Source organism: Dermacentor andersoni, chromosome 2, assembly GCF_023375885.2.
Source record: "Dermacentor andersoni chromosome 2, qqDerAnde1_hic_scaffold, whole genome shotgun sequence".
NCBI lineage: Eukaryota > Metazoa > Arthropoda > Arachnida > Ixodida > Ixodidae > Dermacentor > Dermacentor andersoni.
This window is the reverse complement of record NC_092815.1, coordinates 143,031,336-143,049,581: the sequence shown is the minus strand read 5'-3', so window position 1 is coordinate 143,049,581 and position 18,246 is coordinate 143,031,336. Positions and strand designations below refer to the sequence as shown.

The 18,246-nt window shown below is 45.4% G+C and overlaps 1 protein-coding gene across 3 annotated transcripts in view; it reads left to right on the top strand.

Moving 5' to 3' along the window:
• LOC126540648 (mite allergen Lep d 7-like) overlaps positions 1 to 8,890 on the top strand; it is an 89,771-nt gene extending 80,881 nt beyond the window's left edge. For all 3 annotated transcript variants that reach the window (XM_055076194.2, XM_072286561.1, XM_050187487.3), the window contains exons 4-5: positions 6,960 to 7,133; positions 8,421 to 8,890. In XM_055076194.2, coding sequence (XP_054932169.1) covers positions 6,960 to 7,133; positions 8,421 to 8,661 — 415 coding nt within the window. In that variant the 3' untranslated portion in view covers positions 8,662 to 8,890. The remainder of the gene's footprint in view (positions 1 to 6,959; positions 7,134 to 8,420) is intronic.
• The last annotated feature ends 9,356 nt before the right edge of the window (positions 8,891 to 18,246 follow it).

Sequence of the window (18,246 nt, the reverse complement as noted above, 5' to 3'; positions counted from 1 at the left end):
TTAGACTTAGTCTCTCTACATGAAATTATGACAGCTGCTACTTTGCTGTCATGTGTATGAAATGAATAATAATAATAATAATAATAATAATAATAATAATAATAATAATAATAATAATAATAATAATAAAGCCGCAGTATCGCGCGAGAGGCGTAGCGTTGTTCGCGATAGCAAATTAATAAACAGCAATACGAAGTAGGGATAGTTTTATCAGCTGTATATACTTGTACGCATTCGCTCACTAACTAAATTAACAAGCAAGGTGTCACACGCGCTCAAGCAAACGTCAACACGTCCCACTCGATGATAGCGGAAACTCGCTGTCAAAACGCTAGAGTAAGGAAGCGCAACAGCAGCAGCGACCGAACTGACCTTCGTGCTGCATCTCGCTTCAACGCGAACTAAGCGGCGTAAACACAGCGCATAGAAAGCTATCAACACTCGGCGCACTCTGTACCCATCGCAGATCGCTTTCACGATAAGTTCCGCGCACCCACGCCATACATCGCAGCTGCCGGAGTAGCACGCCTTTTTCTTTCCCCTCCCGCCGGTGCCTTGCGCGCGACGTAAGACGGCTCACTTCCTCCCCGCTTTCCTGCCTTGCGCGCGTGAGACTGAGCCGCCATCGTCGGCTTACCCTCGCACGTTTTCACTCGTACTTACAAGATACAGCACGCGGCAACGATGTTATTGCTCTTCGACTTTATACGGAAATTCACGGCGACGCGACGCCAACAACGACGGCAGAAATGCGCTTGGAGTGTCCATATAATTGTTATAGCAATGATAATAGCAATAATAACACGAAGAACAAGAAGTAGTAGAAGAAGAAATTCATACATGAGCACACAAAGCTTTGAAACCCTGGCGTGACTTTTCATTCATTCATTCATTCATTCATTCATTCATTCATTTGAACGACGTTTATGCTTGTCTTGGTAATTTCTGCGTCTTTTTGAACTCAAGTCAACAAGCACAATGAACACGCGGTCACCTGCCAAACGAAGAGAACGCATAAAGATGGCTTCTCCTCACAAGAAGTGTTGTTCCAGAGAAGCCAGTAATTGGTAGGCGGGCGTTTTATTTCTTGCGGGTGACTGCTTTCGCCGAAATATCACTGAATATCATTGAATATCACTGAATATCACGAAATATCATTGAATAGCTTACGAGCAAGACGCGCGAATGATTGGTTCATAACTTCGCGAGCATTGTTATCATTTCTGTAGCGTAAAAGTTCTGGCAGTACTTATGCAAATGCCCCCTTCCACTCGCACTTGCACAGCATACCTACTTTATTCAACTTTTATCATCGTCATCAGCCTGATTACGTCCACTGCAGGGCAAAGGCCTCTCCCATACTTCTCCAACTACCCCGGTCATGTACTAATTGTGGCCATGTTGACCCTCCAAACTTCCTAATCTCATCTGCCCACCTAACTTTCTGTCGCCCCCTGCTACGCTTCCCTTGCCTCGGAATCAAGTTCGTAACCCTTAATGACCATCGGTTATCTTCCCTCCTCATTACATTTCCTGCCCATGCCCATTTCTTTTTCTTGATTTCAACTAAGATGTCATTAATGCGCGTTTGTTCCCTCACCCAATCTGCTCTTTTCTTATCCCTTAACGTTACACCTATCATTCTTCTTTTTATAGCTCGTTGCGTCGTCCTCAATTTAAGTAGAACCCTTTTCGTTAGCCTCCAGGTTTCTGACTCGTACGTGAGTACCGGTAAGACACAGCTGTTATACACTTTTCTCTTGAGGGATAATGGCAACCTGCTGTTCATGATCTGCGAATGCCTGCCAAACGCACCCCAGCCCATTCTTATTCTTCTGATTATTTCACTCTCATGATCCGGATCAGCAGTCACTACCTGTCCTAAGTAGATGTATTCTCTTACCACTTCCAGTGCCTCGCTACCTATCGTAAACTGTTGTTCCTTTCCTAGACTGTTAAACATTACTTTAGTTTTCTGCAGATTAATTTTTAGTCCCACCCTTCTGCTATGCCTCTCCAGATCAGTGAGCATGCATTGCAGTTCGTCCCCTGAGTTACTAAGCAAGGCAATATCATCAGCGAAGCGCAAGTTACTAAGGTATTCTCCATTTACTCTTATCCCCAATTCTTCCCAATCCAGGTCTCTGAATACCTCCTGTAAACACGCTGTGAATAGCATTGGAGAGATCGTATCTCCCTGCCTGACGCCTTTCTTTATTGGGATTTTGTTGCTTTCTTTATGGAGGACTACAGTGGCTGTGGAGCCGCGATAGATATCTTTCAGTATTTTTACATACGGCTCGTCTACACCCTGATTCCGCAATGCCTCTATGACCGCTAAGGTTTCGACTGAATCAAACGCTTTCTCGTAATCAATGAAAGCTATATATAATGGTTGGTTATATTCCGCACATTTCTCTATCACCTGATTGATAGTGTGAATATGATCTATTGTTGAGTAGCCTTTCCGGAATCCTGCCTGGTCCTTTGGTTGATGGAAGTCTAAGGTGTTCCGGATTCTATTTGCAATTACCTTAGTAAATACTTTGTAGGCAACGGACAGTAAGCTGATCGGTCTATAATTTTTCAAGTCTTTGGCGTCGCCTTTCTTATGGATTAGGATTATGTTAGCGTTCTTCCAAGATTCCGGTACGCTTGAGGTCTTGAGGCATTGAGTATACAAGGTGGCTAGTTTTTCTAGAACAATCTGCCCACCATCCTTCAACAAATCTGCTGTTACCTGATCCTCCCCAGCTGCCTTCCCCCCTTGCATAGCTCCCAAGGCTTTCTTTACTTCTTCCGGTGTTACTGGTGGGATATCGAGTTCCTCTAGACAATTCTCTCTTCCATTATCATCGTGGGTGCCACTCGTACTGTATAAATCTCTATAGAACTCCTCAGCCACTTGAACTATCTCATCCATGTTAGTAATGATATTGCCGGCTTTGTCTCTTAACGCATACATCTGATTATTGCCAATTCCTAGTTTCTTCTTCACTGCTTTTAGGCTTCCTCCGTTCCTGAGAGCTTGTTCAATTCTATCCATATTATACTTCCTTGTGTCAGCTGTCTTACGCTTGTTGATTAACTTCGAAAGTTCTGCCAGTTCTATTCTAGCTGTAGGGTTAGAGGCTTTCATACATTGGCGTTTCTTGATCAAATCTTTCGTCTCCTGCGATAGCTTGCTGGTATCCTGTCTAACGGAGTTACCACCGACTTCTATTGCACACTCCTTAATGATGCCCACAAGATTGTCGTTCATTGTTTCAACACTAAGGTCCTCTTCGTGACTTAAAGCCGAATACCTGTTCTCTAGCTTGATTTGGAATTCCTCTATTTTCCCTCTTACCGCTAACTCATTGATCGGCTTCTTATGTACCAGTTTCTTCCGTCCCCTCCTCAGGTCTAGGCTAATTGGAGTTCTTAGCATCCTGTGGTCACTGCAGCGCACCTTACCGAGCACGTCCACATCTTGTATGATGCCAGGGTTAGCGCAGAGTATGAAGTCTATTTCATTTCTAGTCTCGCCGTTCGGGCTCCTCCATGTCCACTTTCGGCTATTCCGCTTGCGGAAGAAGGTATTCATTATCCGTATATTATTCTGTTCCGCAAACTCTACTAATAACTCTCCCCTGCTATTCCTAGTGCCTATGCCATATTCCCCCACTGCCTTGTCTCCAGCCTGCTTTTTGCCTACCTTGGCAATGAAATCGCCCATCAGTATAGTGTATTTTGTTTTCACTGTACCCATTGCCAATTCGACGTCTTCATAGAAGCTTTCGACTTCCTGGTCATCATGACTGGATGTAGGGGCGTAGATGGATGTAGGATGTAGGGGCGTTATTCAACTTTAATTACAGCCAATTGAACGGAGCGCGATAGTGCGTCCGTTTGGCTTCATCGCTTTTGCAGCTAAGCTCAGAACGAGTTTCTGGAGACCTAATGCATTCTAACCTTCTAAGAAGAGGCTCTCACATTTAAGATAACAGTGTTCGCTTTTGCGTCGGCACCATTTTTCCTTCTTGGAATAAAGCGTCATCTCGACCGCGGTATTTCAAGCGGTATAGGCGCTTTAAGACCCCTTCGACCTCAATCCGCTTCAATATCTCGCCTGGAGTAACGTTCGGAACGCCGCTGGCGCCAAGAGGCCGCCATGTCTAAAGACCAGCCCGCAGCGTCCACCAGCTCGGTTCAAGTGCCGGCCACCCCCACTCCTAGCCTTGCCAACAACCGGTATCGCGATCCTGAAATCTTCTCTGGCTTGCCTGGTGAGGACATTGAAGACTGGCTCGACAACTACGATTGTGTCACCGAGTACAACAACTGGAACGAGACATCGATGTTAAACAACGTACCATTTTACGTCTCTAAAGTAGCCAAGACATGATTCCTGAATCACGAGAGAGACTTCCGTGTTTGGTCGTCTTTCAGGGAGCAGCTACGGCGGACTTTTGGCACACCCATGGTTCCTTCGGAAGTTGCGAAAAAGAGGCTGTCTTAGCGCGTCCAGCATTATGGCGAGTCGTATACCTCGTACATTGAGGACATCCTCGCGCTTTGCCACCGTGTGGACAGTGCCATGCCAGAAACTGACCGCTTGCCACACCTTCTTAAGTGTATAGAATCTACTGCCTTCAGCTCAATCGCCGCTCAAGACCTTTTCGACGGTGTTGGACGTCGTCTCCGTCTGTCAGCGTTTCAACGCCCTGCAATCAATTCGCTTGCAACCGGACTTTTCCGACAACCCCCTGGCAAACATTATTGAGCTCCGCTGTATCATTCGAGCCATAATTCGTGAGGAAATGCAAGCGTATGGCTCACCCTCTTGCAGCAACGCTCACGTCCAACCTGTTTCTACTGACCTGCGCCGCATTATTAAAGAGGAATTGGCTTCCCTGTAGAACGCCCACCATGTCAACGCTTGCCCATTCATTTGCGACCAGTTTGTGTCTCGTCTTGCGCAATGTCGTCGTCGCGCCCGTATGAACACTGAAGCAAGCCAAGACTATCGCAAACATCAGTACAATGCCTGTCACCGCGTCATTTTCTACCGCCCTGGCGACGATGAGCTCCTATGGACACCTGCACGAACACCCGGTTTATGTGAGAAGCTTGAGTCTCGATATATTGGCCCCTACAAAGTCATAGAGCAGATCTCACCGGTGAACTATCGCGTTACACTTGTTGATGCCCCAACTGACAGACGCTGCCGCGGAACAGTGATCGTGCACGTTTCCCGCCTGAAGCCCTTTCATCTCCGTTCCACTGTCTAATGTGCGGCCAGGCTGGCCGCTTCCGTCCACGGGGAAATTAGTATAAGCATTTATGCGGACTTCATCGTCATCTCTACAAATATATATATATATATATATATCTGCCTGCAAAAGCGACAAAGCCAAGTGGACGCAACGGGATGCTCCGCGCGATCGCCTCGTTGGCGGAGCCAGGGCACCGTTCTGCTTTCCGCTGCTGGCATGAGCGTTGTGCGCGCATGCACTATCGTTCCTATTGAGCCGACCCGCCGTGATGGCGTAGAGGGTTTGGCGCTGCCCTGCTAAGCGCGAGATCATATCGCGGCCATGGCGGCTGCATTTCGATGGGCGCGAAATGCAAAAAAAAAAAAAAAAGAACTTGGGGGCGACTTAGCAATGCTTATGCTGTGTAAATGTGAGAGCATTAGTTGTTGCTGAGTCAGCCTAAGTGTGTAGCTGAGTTATGTCGCTGAGAGTAGTGTTGCGGCAAAATGTGCAGAGTTTAGCCGCTGCAGCTGACCGTGCTCGCTCCGCAGCCGCTCTCTCTACCTTTCGCGTTGTCGGGGATTCGGGTGGTGAACGTTGTTCACTGCAACAGCTGGCTTCGCACGTTTTGCTGCGTTGCGATGGTCTTGTACTTCGTCGGCAGTGAACTGGTGCCTCCTGCCACACTTTACTGTCTCGCCTGGTGATGTAGACGCGAGCGACTCAACTTCGGACGATGAAGACTCCATAGCTCCGACATTAGATGATGATGGTGGTTATTGGTTTGATCCTCTTTGAAACGGCGCGGTGGTTTGTGCCACCACACTGTAGTCTACCGTTGAAGTGCTTATGCTGTTTCAATGTCAAATGTTTCTCATTACTACGTTTTTATGTATATAACTGTTCTATTCTGCGGTTACATACATATTCTTATTCCACGACCCTCTCTCTACTTTTGCGCCACCAATCCTCCAATCATCTCTTACTTACCTTTACCGCGCCATTGTTTATCTCTTCGGTACCGCCTTTTAACCCCAAAGCTTCCTGAAGATTGACTCCATTTCCATTTAATAGCGGACGTACACCCTGGAATACCAAAAAACATATGTGTAATGGTCTCTAACTTTTTCCGCATGCCACTCACAAGTCATTTTCTTGGGTAAATCTCCTGTCATAACTTCGCCTTTTCAGACAGCCACAATCCAGCCTCAAAAAGAAGTGCATTCCCTCTCGAGTTATCATAGCAGATTTCCTTCCTGGTCTATTTATTCCCTAGTCTACAGTAGGCCATTGATTTATTTTTCTCCATCTTCTCTTACCAATGCTCGCACTCCACCTATATAGGTTTAAGTTTTATATTCTTTCCTTTTGTCTCCCAAATTCTGTGGCCTATATACTTTACCGCCAGCTTCCTGTTTTTTTTTTACGCCACTGGGAGTTCACATTTTGTCTACAGAAGTACTTAAATACTCTATTTGCCTATGTACTGTCCTCCACGTGTCTCAGTCTATCCTCGCAAGATAAAAAAAAAAAGCGCCCGTGTATCGTGCGCTAGGTGCACGATACTAGTGCACAAAACTAGTCCGGAGTTCCTATACGGCGCGCCTGATAATCGTATCGTCATTCTGGCAAGCAAAACCCCAGAATTTATTTTAATTCTATTTTTTCTTCTGGTGACAAGTCATGTGCCTACTTGGCTGACGTTCTCGCGTGCCTCTGCAGGACCGGCGACTGTCACGTGAAGGTGGGCAGCGGCGGCGTCGAGATGCGCGTGGACCTTGGCGCCGGGCCCGTTCGCGCCACCTACCGGGGAGCGATTAAGGTCATGGCGTTCAGCCAGGACGTCACCATCGAGTGCGACGTCAACAACATGCAGATCATCGTCGAAGCCATACAGTGAGGGCACCCTGTCTACGCTTTCACGATCAGAAGTGATAAATTTATCCAGCAAGTTCGTGATTACAATCGAGCCCGAATATAAGGAACCCGGTTATAGCAAATTATGCTCTACATCGAACGTACGAAATTTACTGACCGATGTTCGTGTAAAATGATTTCCTTCTAATGAACTGTACATTGGAGATGTCGAACTCAGGGTGTCCGCTCCGCTACCTGGGGCATCGACCAACACATTTTTGCGGTTACTGTGATGCGCCGGTAGTGTGCAGACATTGAGCGAAGTAGGCTGGAGCTGGTGTACGCTATCTCCCACATCGAGAATGCCATTCTCAGTGATGCTGAGAAAGATTTCGAGGCGCAGACAAATTCTACTGCCTATACTACGTGTAGTTCCGTTTTAAATTAATGGATTATTTCTTTGCTCCTTTCCGCCATTGTAGATAACAAATTCGTACATGACAACCGCATCACAAAAGTAATTTCAGGTCCGTTATAAATTATAGGCGAGTTTGGCATACACCTAATATACCGAAGCATTTCTTGTGCGCAAGCCTGTTCGTTATAACCGGGTTTGACTGTATTGAAAATGGCACAAAAGAGCGGAAAATGACCGGACTACCTGAATGCGAAATAACCCAGTGCCTGGTGACTCCTGTTTTGTTTTCTTTTTGAACGTGCTCGAAGTGAGCGTGTTCCTGTGTACCACAAAGCTCACTTTACCCATTGCGAAGTGCGTTCTGCTCCGATCAGCTAAGGTGCGCGAAGTGTCTGTTAGGACTGCTGAGAGACGGCTGTCCGATGGTGGTGGTACAGGAGCGAAAGAGTATGTATACGGTCTCGTTACTAAGGGATAAAACTCGGCATATCTCGCAAAACTGCGTAGGCCACTTCCCTCATAGCGACGTCATTTGTAAGGTAGCCCAACCGGGCGCGTTCTTGGTTAACCTCCCTACCTTTCCCACTTTGTTTCTCTCTCTCTTTCAGTACACGTAGAGCGGAACAAGGCGTGCTTTTGTAAAGTTTGTCGCTCCGAAGCCCTTGCAGAGGAGGATCAGTGTTATTTTTCACTACGCAGATGAAAAGTGAAAAGCGTAACTTCATGTGATCCTCTTGTTGAAGGACTAGCCGATAACACCGCTACGAAATTAGTTTTTACAAACAAATGTAAAGCATTCTCAAGTCCTGCTTTTGTAAGCACCGGGTGTGGTCCACTTCTGTAGCCCGCACCCGCCCTCTCCCGCTTCACCATCTTTGCCAGTCTCACAGCCGACGGCTTCTTCGCAGGGCGCCCAACGCCAAGCCCGAGCTGAAGCGGTTCTCGGTGCAAAAGCTGCAAGGGGTGCGCGTCGCGATCCAGGGCCTCGGGGCGCTGAGCGGCGTGGCCAACGCGCTCTCCGTGGTGCTCACCAGCGTCTTCGAGGAGGAGATCCGGCGCGCCGTCGAGGACAGCGTGCGGAAACTCTTCTCCGAGAAGCTGGCCGAATTGGGGGGCACCATACCCGCCGCACTCGTCGCACTCGGATAACCATCCCCTTTCTGGTGACGCTGCACACGGGCGCTGGCGACGTTTAAAAAACTGCGCGCGGCGCGTATAGCGGTGACACGCTGAATACTCATCGAAAAGCCGTTCAAATCTTTTGTATAAGCGAACCCGATATAAGTCAAACGAAGCCTACCGTTCCTGGAGTGGTTTAGGGTGACAGCGCAGATCACACTGCGCACCTGGAATAAAACACGTGCTTCCATCCGCTGCATTTGTCTCCTTTCTCGTGTGTTTGAAATCGGGCGCCAGCGTCTTCGTATCATCGTTCAAGTCACCTCCTCGTGACCCATTGCGACGGCGTCAATCTAGAAAGATAATAAAGGAGCTGAAAAATGTTCCAGGTACAGTGAGTATGCGTACTGCCTCAGAATGAGGTACAAAGACAAGTGAAGAAGAGGCATGGGCTCCTACGGGCAAGAAGGGAACGGACAAAGAAGCTCTATAGCCAATGAAGAAGGGTAGCGAAAAGCTAAACGCACTGCTAGGGGAGATACAACATGTGGTGCTTGCCAGGCTTGTGAGCTTAACAAAACAGGATTTCAGGAGGCTGCTGTCGTTGTGAAAATAGAAAAAAAGGAAAGAAGCAAATAATTTTAAAAGTTCAGACAGATACGTCAGATGCGTAAACGCAAGCGTGTGACCCGGTGAATCGTCATTGAAACCCTCTAGAAACCACACTCTAACAAAAGTGCCGGGAAAAACGGGAGTAACTGCACAGTTACCCTTAAGAAGGGTTCTTTCGTTCATGGAAGCGACTAACTGCCGGAGTGTGCGTACCATGCGGAAATTTGGGAGAGTAAATGCTTAGTCCCTGGTCGGGAAGAGAGCAACGGGAAGATGGACGGCAGTTACTCCCCATGCAGTACGGCGCTTTCCCGCCGTGTAGTCGAGCGATGCGACGGAAACGGTATTGTCTACAAATCGCAAAGAATTTGAAGCTCGTGCATTGTCTATTAAACTACACGCAGGGCATATCCTTGCTTCTTCGAGAAAAAATGCGTGAAATATGAAAGGTGAAATGTGAAGAGCCATGCACTTCATGTGTACAATATAAGCTATTAATACACATCAAACACGCAAGCTATTGATGGACGTTCTTGGTCAATGGTACCATTAAAGTTGCTTCCGTTCCAAGGAGACTAAAACAACTCAAATGGGACACACTAAGGGACAGAGAAGTTGTTCTTTCTTTGCACTTGCGCTACACGTACTTCACTTAATGTGTCTCAGGTTAACTCATCCTAAGAATAATCGGGCATCTTTCTTTTTGCAGTGGCATGTGGTTGTAAACACATGAAACGCTGGACTTTCCCCGCATAGCATGCAGAAAGGGCCGGATATCCTTTCAGCGTTACGATTCTTAACCTGCTCTCAGTTATTTTACCTTGCTAACCTAGCTGCGGTGATGTATTGGGCTGAAACTACCAGGTTGGGTAAAGCACTGACTAAATCAAGTTGTATGAATGATCATAATATTGAGTGTGAAACAACACGAAAAAAAAAGGATAAGAAATATTCTGAGTGTCCTTGTTTGTAGGGTTTTATGCATGAAGCATACTTCGCTTCGAATTCCTCTTGGTTCAGTTTTCGACTGAATATTTCTACACAGTGTCCAGAAGCCTCCCCCCCCCCCCCCCCCCACCGACTGTATAAATATTTAATATTAACGATTTTCACCACCTGCCTTTTACCGCTCTAAATTCTCCTGTCTGCAAGCGCATGACGTACTTCGGCAAATCCGCTAGATGCTGTTATACCCATGTACAGAACATTTGCTTTAATTTACACAGTGAAACGCTACATATGAAAACTTAGCTGAAAAGAAAATGAATTTTTGTATCTGCTGTGAATTGTCGCCTTTGCAATGGACCCGAAACTATACAGCATTGCTTCATTGTTTGTAAAGCTGCAATATTATTTTGGGATGTGTTTAAAAACCCTTAAGAAATACTTCATTTTGAATCGGAACAGCATCCGATTCTTGATTGCAGCCCACAAACTTGTGCCATTTGGTATGCTTTTCTTAATAAATGAACTAAATAACTTATGGAAAATACGAATGTTGGACCGAAGCGCTGAAGCCATTGTTTCGTCAAAATTTCTGTATGTTCAAATGATTCCCCACATGAAGGACGTGTGACCTAACAGAGTTTCAACCGCACTAGTACAACATCTTGATAAGTTGCCTCTCGTTGCCACTTTTTAAAATGAAAACTACTTGTAGTTTTTCGGTAGTGCACGTTTCAGACACCGTGCTTTATAGGCAGTTTTTAGGCCTTCGTTATATGATTTGTTGGCTAGTACTTGTACGTTTCTCACATACTCCGGTAGTACTGCACAGGACGCAATAAAAACCATGTAAAACATACTGCCGTGATGTACAGGCTAGAAATGCTGACTCGTGAATATAAAAATACGAGTTCCAATCCTGCTTTGAGACACTTTTTGTAGCTGAACATTCCTATACCAGCGTATGAATGGCTATGCTAATTTGAGTGGCATAGGAAAGATTGACGTTTACTCCCTTGAGGAGCATCGGACTATAACAACTGCTATTCCTTGAAGGAGTAACCACATAGGGAGTAACCGTTCCACTCATCGCAGTTACACCTCAAAAGAACGAATGGTTGTGACAGCTCAGTTACTCCCCCAAAAGGAGTAACCTCGATAGCCCATTTCCTACTTTCTTTTTAGGGTATACCTTCGTCTACGTCTTTCGTTAATTTCCGTGGCTGACAGTCTGCATGATTATGCGTATAAGCATTGCTAAATATATCCGACATATATGACATCTTTATTGACAGAGAACCCCGTCCTTTAGGCCCCGTTCGCTTCGTGGCGTTGCCTAGCCACAATGTTTATTTTCTTTTTGGTAAGTAGATCATCTGGGCCACTTAAGACAAGATTCCTTGATGGCATTGTGATCTTTGTTCTGTTAAAATCGGCAAGTGTTACCGCTGCACCGTTCAGACAATTTGTTGGTTCTAGATACTCTATTCTTACAAGGTGGTTCACAAATGCCACTGTGCATTACAAGGTGCTTGTGGGTGCAGTGTAACGTAACGTAGACATGTGAAAATGCGCAAAAACAACCTATATGAACCTCCTACATAATAACATCAGCGCACTAAATTCATGCGGAAGTTCATGCAAGCTTCCGCAAGAATGTAATTTAACAGTCATGCAGAAGTTCGCATGAATTTTGTTAATCTATACCCTTTTGTCCTTGTTTTCATGCATTCACTCCTACCATGACTGCCAAAAGATATAGTCAAGATAGTACCTTTCAGAAAGAATCAATTACGCGACTTCGTACAGCCCTTGGTCACTTAATGAGTGGACGTAGTACATGCGCCCAGTCGGGTTCAAAATAAATAAATTCATGCATCGTAGTCATGATGAATATAATCATAGCAGTACTGCGGTAGTCAGACGCATTGCCCTCCCCCCCCCCCCTCCTCCCTTCTCGACATCAAAACGACTGGTGGCATAAACGTCCTTTGGAGTAAGCCCTTGCATCTTGCCCTCATGCTGATTTATTTGCACAGATAGTTTTGCCTGCGCCAGCTTTCCAACCACAATGACCTATGGGCCCCTTCAGTCGACTCGAAAGTTCTGCTTTATGACTCTAATACAGTTGGACACCGATCTCACGAAGCTTGGAAACACATTAAATCACGTGCATGCCTTGCAAGCCATGATGGCGAGTCCTCGCCACTTTTCTGTTAAGCTTTGTGTCCAGTACAAATGAACAAAGCGCTTAGCCTGAACTCGGTAATGCAAATTTGAAGCTGTTACAAATATTGGGAATCCACAAATATTTTGCATCTACAAAGGGGGTCACAAGATCTAATTACCATTAATAGGACTTCCGATTCAAGTAGAGTACAGATCATAAAACAGCAAAAGGAAGACAGGTTAGGTTACAAAATTGTTGCAAGTGAATTATTTTGGCAGTGTCTATTAATGCGATTAGCCTTCTTTACCTACTTAGGCATATTGAACATAGAATCGATTCAGTCCCTTACGACGACCCAGTTACCCAAGTTGTCTACCAACTCGGGACATTGGATATTTGCTCGTGGAGGTGATGCTGTCGTGGTCGTTCCATGCTGTCATTCCAGCGCCTGGTCTGACTCTCGCCATGGCGTCGTCATCCCGCCTCCTACAGCGACCCAAGTTGTCTAATAGTATGGACAAGTAGGTACGTGCACAAGGTCATGATGCAAACGTGGTCGTTGCATGGTCGTCGTTCCACTTTTGTCATCCGACTCATATCATGCCGTCGTCATCACGCCCTTGTGGTACAGTCGTCGGGCATTCGTTGTCATACCATCTTGGGGATGCCATCGCGATCTTTCTCTGACTGTCACTGCAGCTTTGTCATCCGATTCTCTTCGTGCCGTTGTCGTCATACAGCCTTCGTGATACAGTAGAATCCTCGTACACTTGCTGTCACCCGATTGTATTCATACCATTGTCTCGTGATCGTCGTCATACAGTACTCGTCATGCATTCTTATACCGTTGTCATGATGCCGTCGTGGTCATTCCATCAACGTCATTCTGAATTCGTCATTTCACTTTCGTCATGCCGTCGTCGTTGCCACACATTCGTCGTCAAATCACTGTCATCATGTCATTGTTGTCAGCCTGCAGTCGTTTCACCATCTTATTCACATCGAAACGTAATCCCATTGTCGCTATGCCGTCGTCGTTACCCTGCCATAGTCCTTAAATCGACGTCAATCCTTCTCCGTCATTCCAGCCTCATCATGCTGTCGTCATTCAATTGTGATCATACCGCCGTTGTCATGCCATCGTCGTCACTGCGTCATTGTCAGAAAGTCACTGTCACGCATGCGTTGTCATACCGTCGTCGCCATGCTGTCATGGCTGCCTTTGTCGTCATGCAGTCATCAAGCATTCCTAGTGATGCCGTCTTGACCGTTCTATCACTATCGTTTCAGTTTCCTCATTCGACTATTGTCATGTCATCGTCGTCACACCGTCCACGGCATGCCATTGTCGTCATACTGTCTTCGTGGTTTTGTGGTAGTCACACTATCGTATCATACATTCGTAGTCATCCCGTTGTTCTAATACCGACGTCATGGCGTCGTCGTCCAGCATTCATTCTAACACATTGTCGTTCCATGTTCATCTTAACTTCGTCATCCTACATTCGTCATGCCGTCGTCATCATACTTTGTATTCAGGCCATCGTCATCAAGCATTTTCAGCACACTTCAAAAACGTTATCCCATTGTCATCCTGCCGTCGTCGTCATACGGCCTTCGTCGTTGCAGTGACGTCATTCCTTCTCCGTCAATCTAACGCGATCATACTGTTGTCATTCAATCTTGATTATGCCGTCGTTATCATGCGGTCGCCGTCATAGCGTTGTCGTCAGTCAGTCGCTTCATGCATCCGCTGTCAAGTCGTCGCAGTCGTCACGGCGTCGTGGCCGCATCATCATCTTAATTTCAGCTTTCTCATCTGGTTGTCCCCATACAAGCGTCGCCACCCCACTGTCAAACCGTCGGTGTCACGCTGTCGTCGTTATATCATCTTCATCATTTTACGATATTCACCTCAATTTCTTCGTACAGACTTTGTGGTACCGCCTTTGTCGTTCCATCGACACCATTTCTTGCTCATTTCATCATTATCACTGCGTCGTCATCATACTGTCGTCATCGTGTCTTCATGCTCATAAGCGAACTTGACAAGCAAGTGCAACACCAAATTTGGCCGATACCGAAAAAATGTCTATGTTGCATTTACATCCGAAGCAACGGAGGTCTTATAATGACCACTACAGATTTTCAGTAAACGTGACTTCAGCGATATGGTGTGTCGCTACAGTGCTTTAATGCTAATCGCGTTACCGTCGAAAGTCGTTGTGAGATTGGTTTTGCCGTAATTTTTTGTTTGATACGTCGGAAGGCATGAGAAAAAAAACGAGAAGACGAATAAATCCTCCGATACCATTGCCCGAGTAAAGAGAACAAAATTAACAGAAAAAAATCCCAGATGTGCCCCCAGTTCGCGGAAAAAAAATCACATTCCTTCGATCCCTAGATCCATGAAAGCAGAAACGCCAATCCAAGAAATCAGGACGCTGTCGGGTACCTTGTCATTAAAGCCTGAGATTGTCATCTCCGCAACGAGGTGTTGCCGGTTTCTGTGAAGGTTATTTCGCAGCTCTTGCTCGCACTCGGCGGCGTCTACGCGCACAACGCCGAGCACCAGATGACTCGGTGGCGTTAAACGCGCGGCGACTTTCAACTACGACCTCGAATGAACACTCTTGGACTTAATAAGGCACCATAACCGATTTACTCAGGGTGTTGAACGTCTCTAAAGACGTACGCAAAGCTTCAAATAGGCATTGCAAAGGCGTTCGTTGACAAGTATAATTTATTTTTCCGATCGAGGGAGCGCTAGAAGATCTTCGAAGGCACTGTCGAAACTCCTCAGTTTTCCCCAACAGCTGTAACGTCGATATTTTTCTAGCACGGCTCTCGGTACACACGCATGATTGCTATGAAGCAGAAAAAGTTGATCCATTTGGTACATTCGCAAATAGTAAATCTTTCAGTCACCCGATAAGAATACAGAAGAAGCACACTAAACACGAATGCGATAGTTTCTTGCATTGAGCCTGAAGCACCCAAAATGGTAACATTTCTGTAACAAGCTTCCTGCAAGATAAACAAGCTTTATCTTGATTCGTCATGCGCTCTTCAAACGACGAATTGTTGATATCATTACGAACATGGAGGAGTAATCAACATAGCTTTGGTAATTTCTGACGACACCAGGACATGCATGTCGTTGCCCACATACTGTCCTCGATTTATGCCCGCACCAAAGGAACTCGGTTACTGTTGCACAACATCTGGAGGGGACGTTTTTCACCTTATTAAGCCGCAAATAAGCATGACTCTAATAAAAAAGAAGGAAAAGGCCTATTAACCCTGCATAACATCTTATTAAGACTGCTGAGCGTTATACTTGCTCAAGAAGAAACCGGTGTTTATTTAGAACAGCCATATCCCGGTCAGCACTCTATAGGCTGATCTATTGGGTGGTCTAACGTGGTCACCACAAGTCCCGCGCAACTCCCCAAAAAGAAAAAAAAACAACAACAAAAGAAATGAAGAAAGAAAGGCGAATCCGCGTCGAGAGTCTCTGGTATTGCTATAAGGCATCGGAATATTCTTCCCTTCAGGGCCTCTGCATCTATTTAGCTGCAGGTACGTCTTGATTGCGATTTGTAAATACTTGTGTGAAACAAGAACATAGTGCCAATTTCCTGAGGTAGTATTATACTTAAAGGAAACTGCCAGTATTACATTAAATTATTGGAATACCTCAAAATTTGCTCTTTTTAATGGTAAATCATGTTTTCCTTTAAAAAAAATTTTGTGTCTGTATCAAATTAGCCTGCTTCAATAGTATTTTGTGCGTGTCACGTTATCACGTCTCAATTCCTATTTTAAGTTTTCTCTCACCCATCTCCCTTTAACCGCCGGCTTCTTGGCTAATCCCTCGTAGTGGATAAGCTATGGGATGAGAAGCAAGCAAGCAGGCAAGGAAACGGTGAAGAAGAAGCCTTGTTTTTTTTTCTGCACTGCCGTCGTTCTCTAAAAGCAGCCCTTGTTATTAAACGAAGCTTTCTCATCGAACGTGTAAAGAAATTTCCTGGCCGCGACTTGCCAAATAGTCTTGTCTTTCGTGCCTTGCCAAATAGACGCGTGGCTCACGTCATGTGACACGTGCGCGAGGGACCGCGTTCACGCGAGAAAATGGGCGCGCGCGCGCCGCTTTCCATTAGGCCATGGAGGCAGGCATACAACCGGAAGAATGATAATCAGATTTACCCCTGCCTACTGCGTCGTTACTCTCTCAGCATACATCTGTTCTCAACGTTCTGATGTAAGAACTAGATCTGCGCGTTGCCCTCCCATCTACGGAAGCCTACTCTAGTAGTGGAAGGCACACAGAACAATACAATTTCAGAAACAGAACAGGTGAGTGGAAATCACGCAATATACCACACACAGTTCCAACAGCGTCAAGGGCACATACTTAACGTCTGAAGACAAGCTTAACGTTTCGTAAAAGTAGATATTATGATCATTCATTTCATGGACAGGGGCAGGGGAGCATCCCGAAGTGTGTCAAAATTGTACATGGTGTGTTTTCAGCCTAAAACACATTGCCATAGTTTTGGAAGCACTTAAGAGTACATTATTGTTTCTGCACCAGCTTGAGTGAAAAAAAATTCTTTTTGGGGTCAATTCAGCCCTGAGCACTGTTGACAGTCTTAAATAGCTCTAAATCGTCGGCATAGAAAGCCATGCTCTTCATATATTAAAATGTTCTTAGCACTAACAGAAAGCAGGGAATGCAATATCCATTCAAACACTTAATGTAGCGCAGAGGATAGATAGGCCGGCAGTTGTAGGCAGGATAGGTCGGCAGTAAGTAACTGCATGTCTAGTACCCGATTTGTGCAAGGGCAATATCCGTAACCTTCCAAGTGCTAGAAAACGCACTAGACTTTAGGGAACTATTGAAGATGGTTGTGAGAACAAGGACAAGTATACTTTCATACGTCTTAACCCTTTCAGATGCCACTGAATCCCTTTGATTGAAAACTTGGTTACACCACATTTCTTGCCCCTTCATATCATAGAATGTAGAGCTGCAGAAAAGATGAAGTTTCAATCGCTTGGCAATAATTTGAACTCCACGCAAAAACTAACTACAGGGACATCATATCTGATAAGCTAAACTATTTTATATTTAGAAAAGTTTGAAAAGCACTTATCTAGCCACTTGAAAGGTATGCCTCGTGCATGACCTTGCGAAAAACAATGAAAGAAGTGAACCAGCTACATACAACATACTGACACCGAGTAAAGACACCCTACCGTCTACCTTCCGCCTTCCGCTTATTTTGCATAAATCATTCCGCACGTTATTTAATATTGCAGCACAATTCCAATCATAAGTGTAGATTTAGGTGCACGATAACGAACCCCAGGTGGTAGAAATATCCGGAGTCATCCACTTCAACGTTCCTCATAATCAGATCGTTGTTTTGGCACGTGAAACCTCATTATTTAAAAAAATTATCATTTCTTTTAACATATATGCAACACATCCTAAATATCGTTACTTTTATAAGAGGTATTGCTGTTGATGCACTATCTTGCTGTACACAATTGTGTACCACCAGAACCACAAGAAAGGGAAGTTTTGAGGCAGTACATACGCTTTAAAACAGGTCTTCATTGACTCATAGCATACACAACATGCCTGACTGAGAAAGGTTATTTGAAGCATCTTTTACACAATATACGGTACAGAAATTACAGAAGTACAGAAGGCATCAGAAGTGTTCGAGACAACACCACCATTTTCATCAAGAAGACATACATGTTCGGCACTCTCTTTAGAAGAGTGAGAGCGCACGAAGCTCCATAATTATTTTCAATTATGTACCATGGTGGCTTCAACACAGTAAATGTCGTCGTAGTGATCATTCTAATAA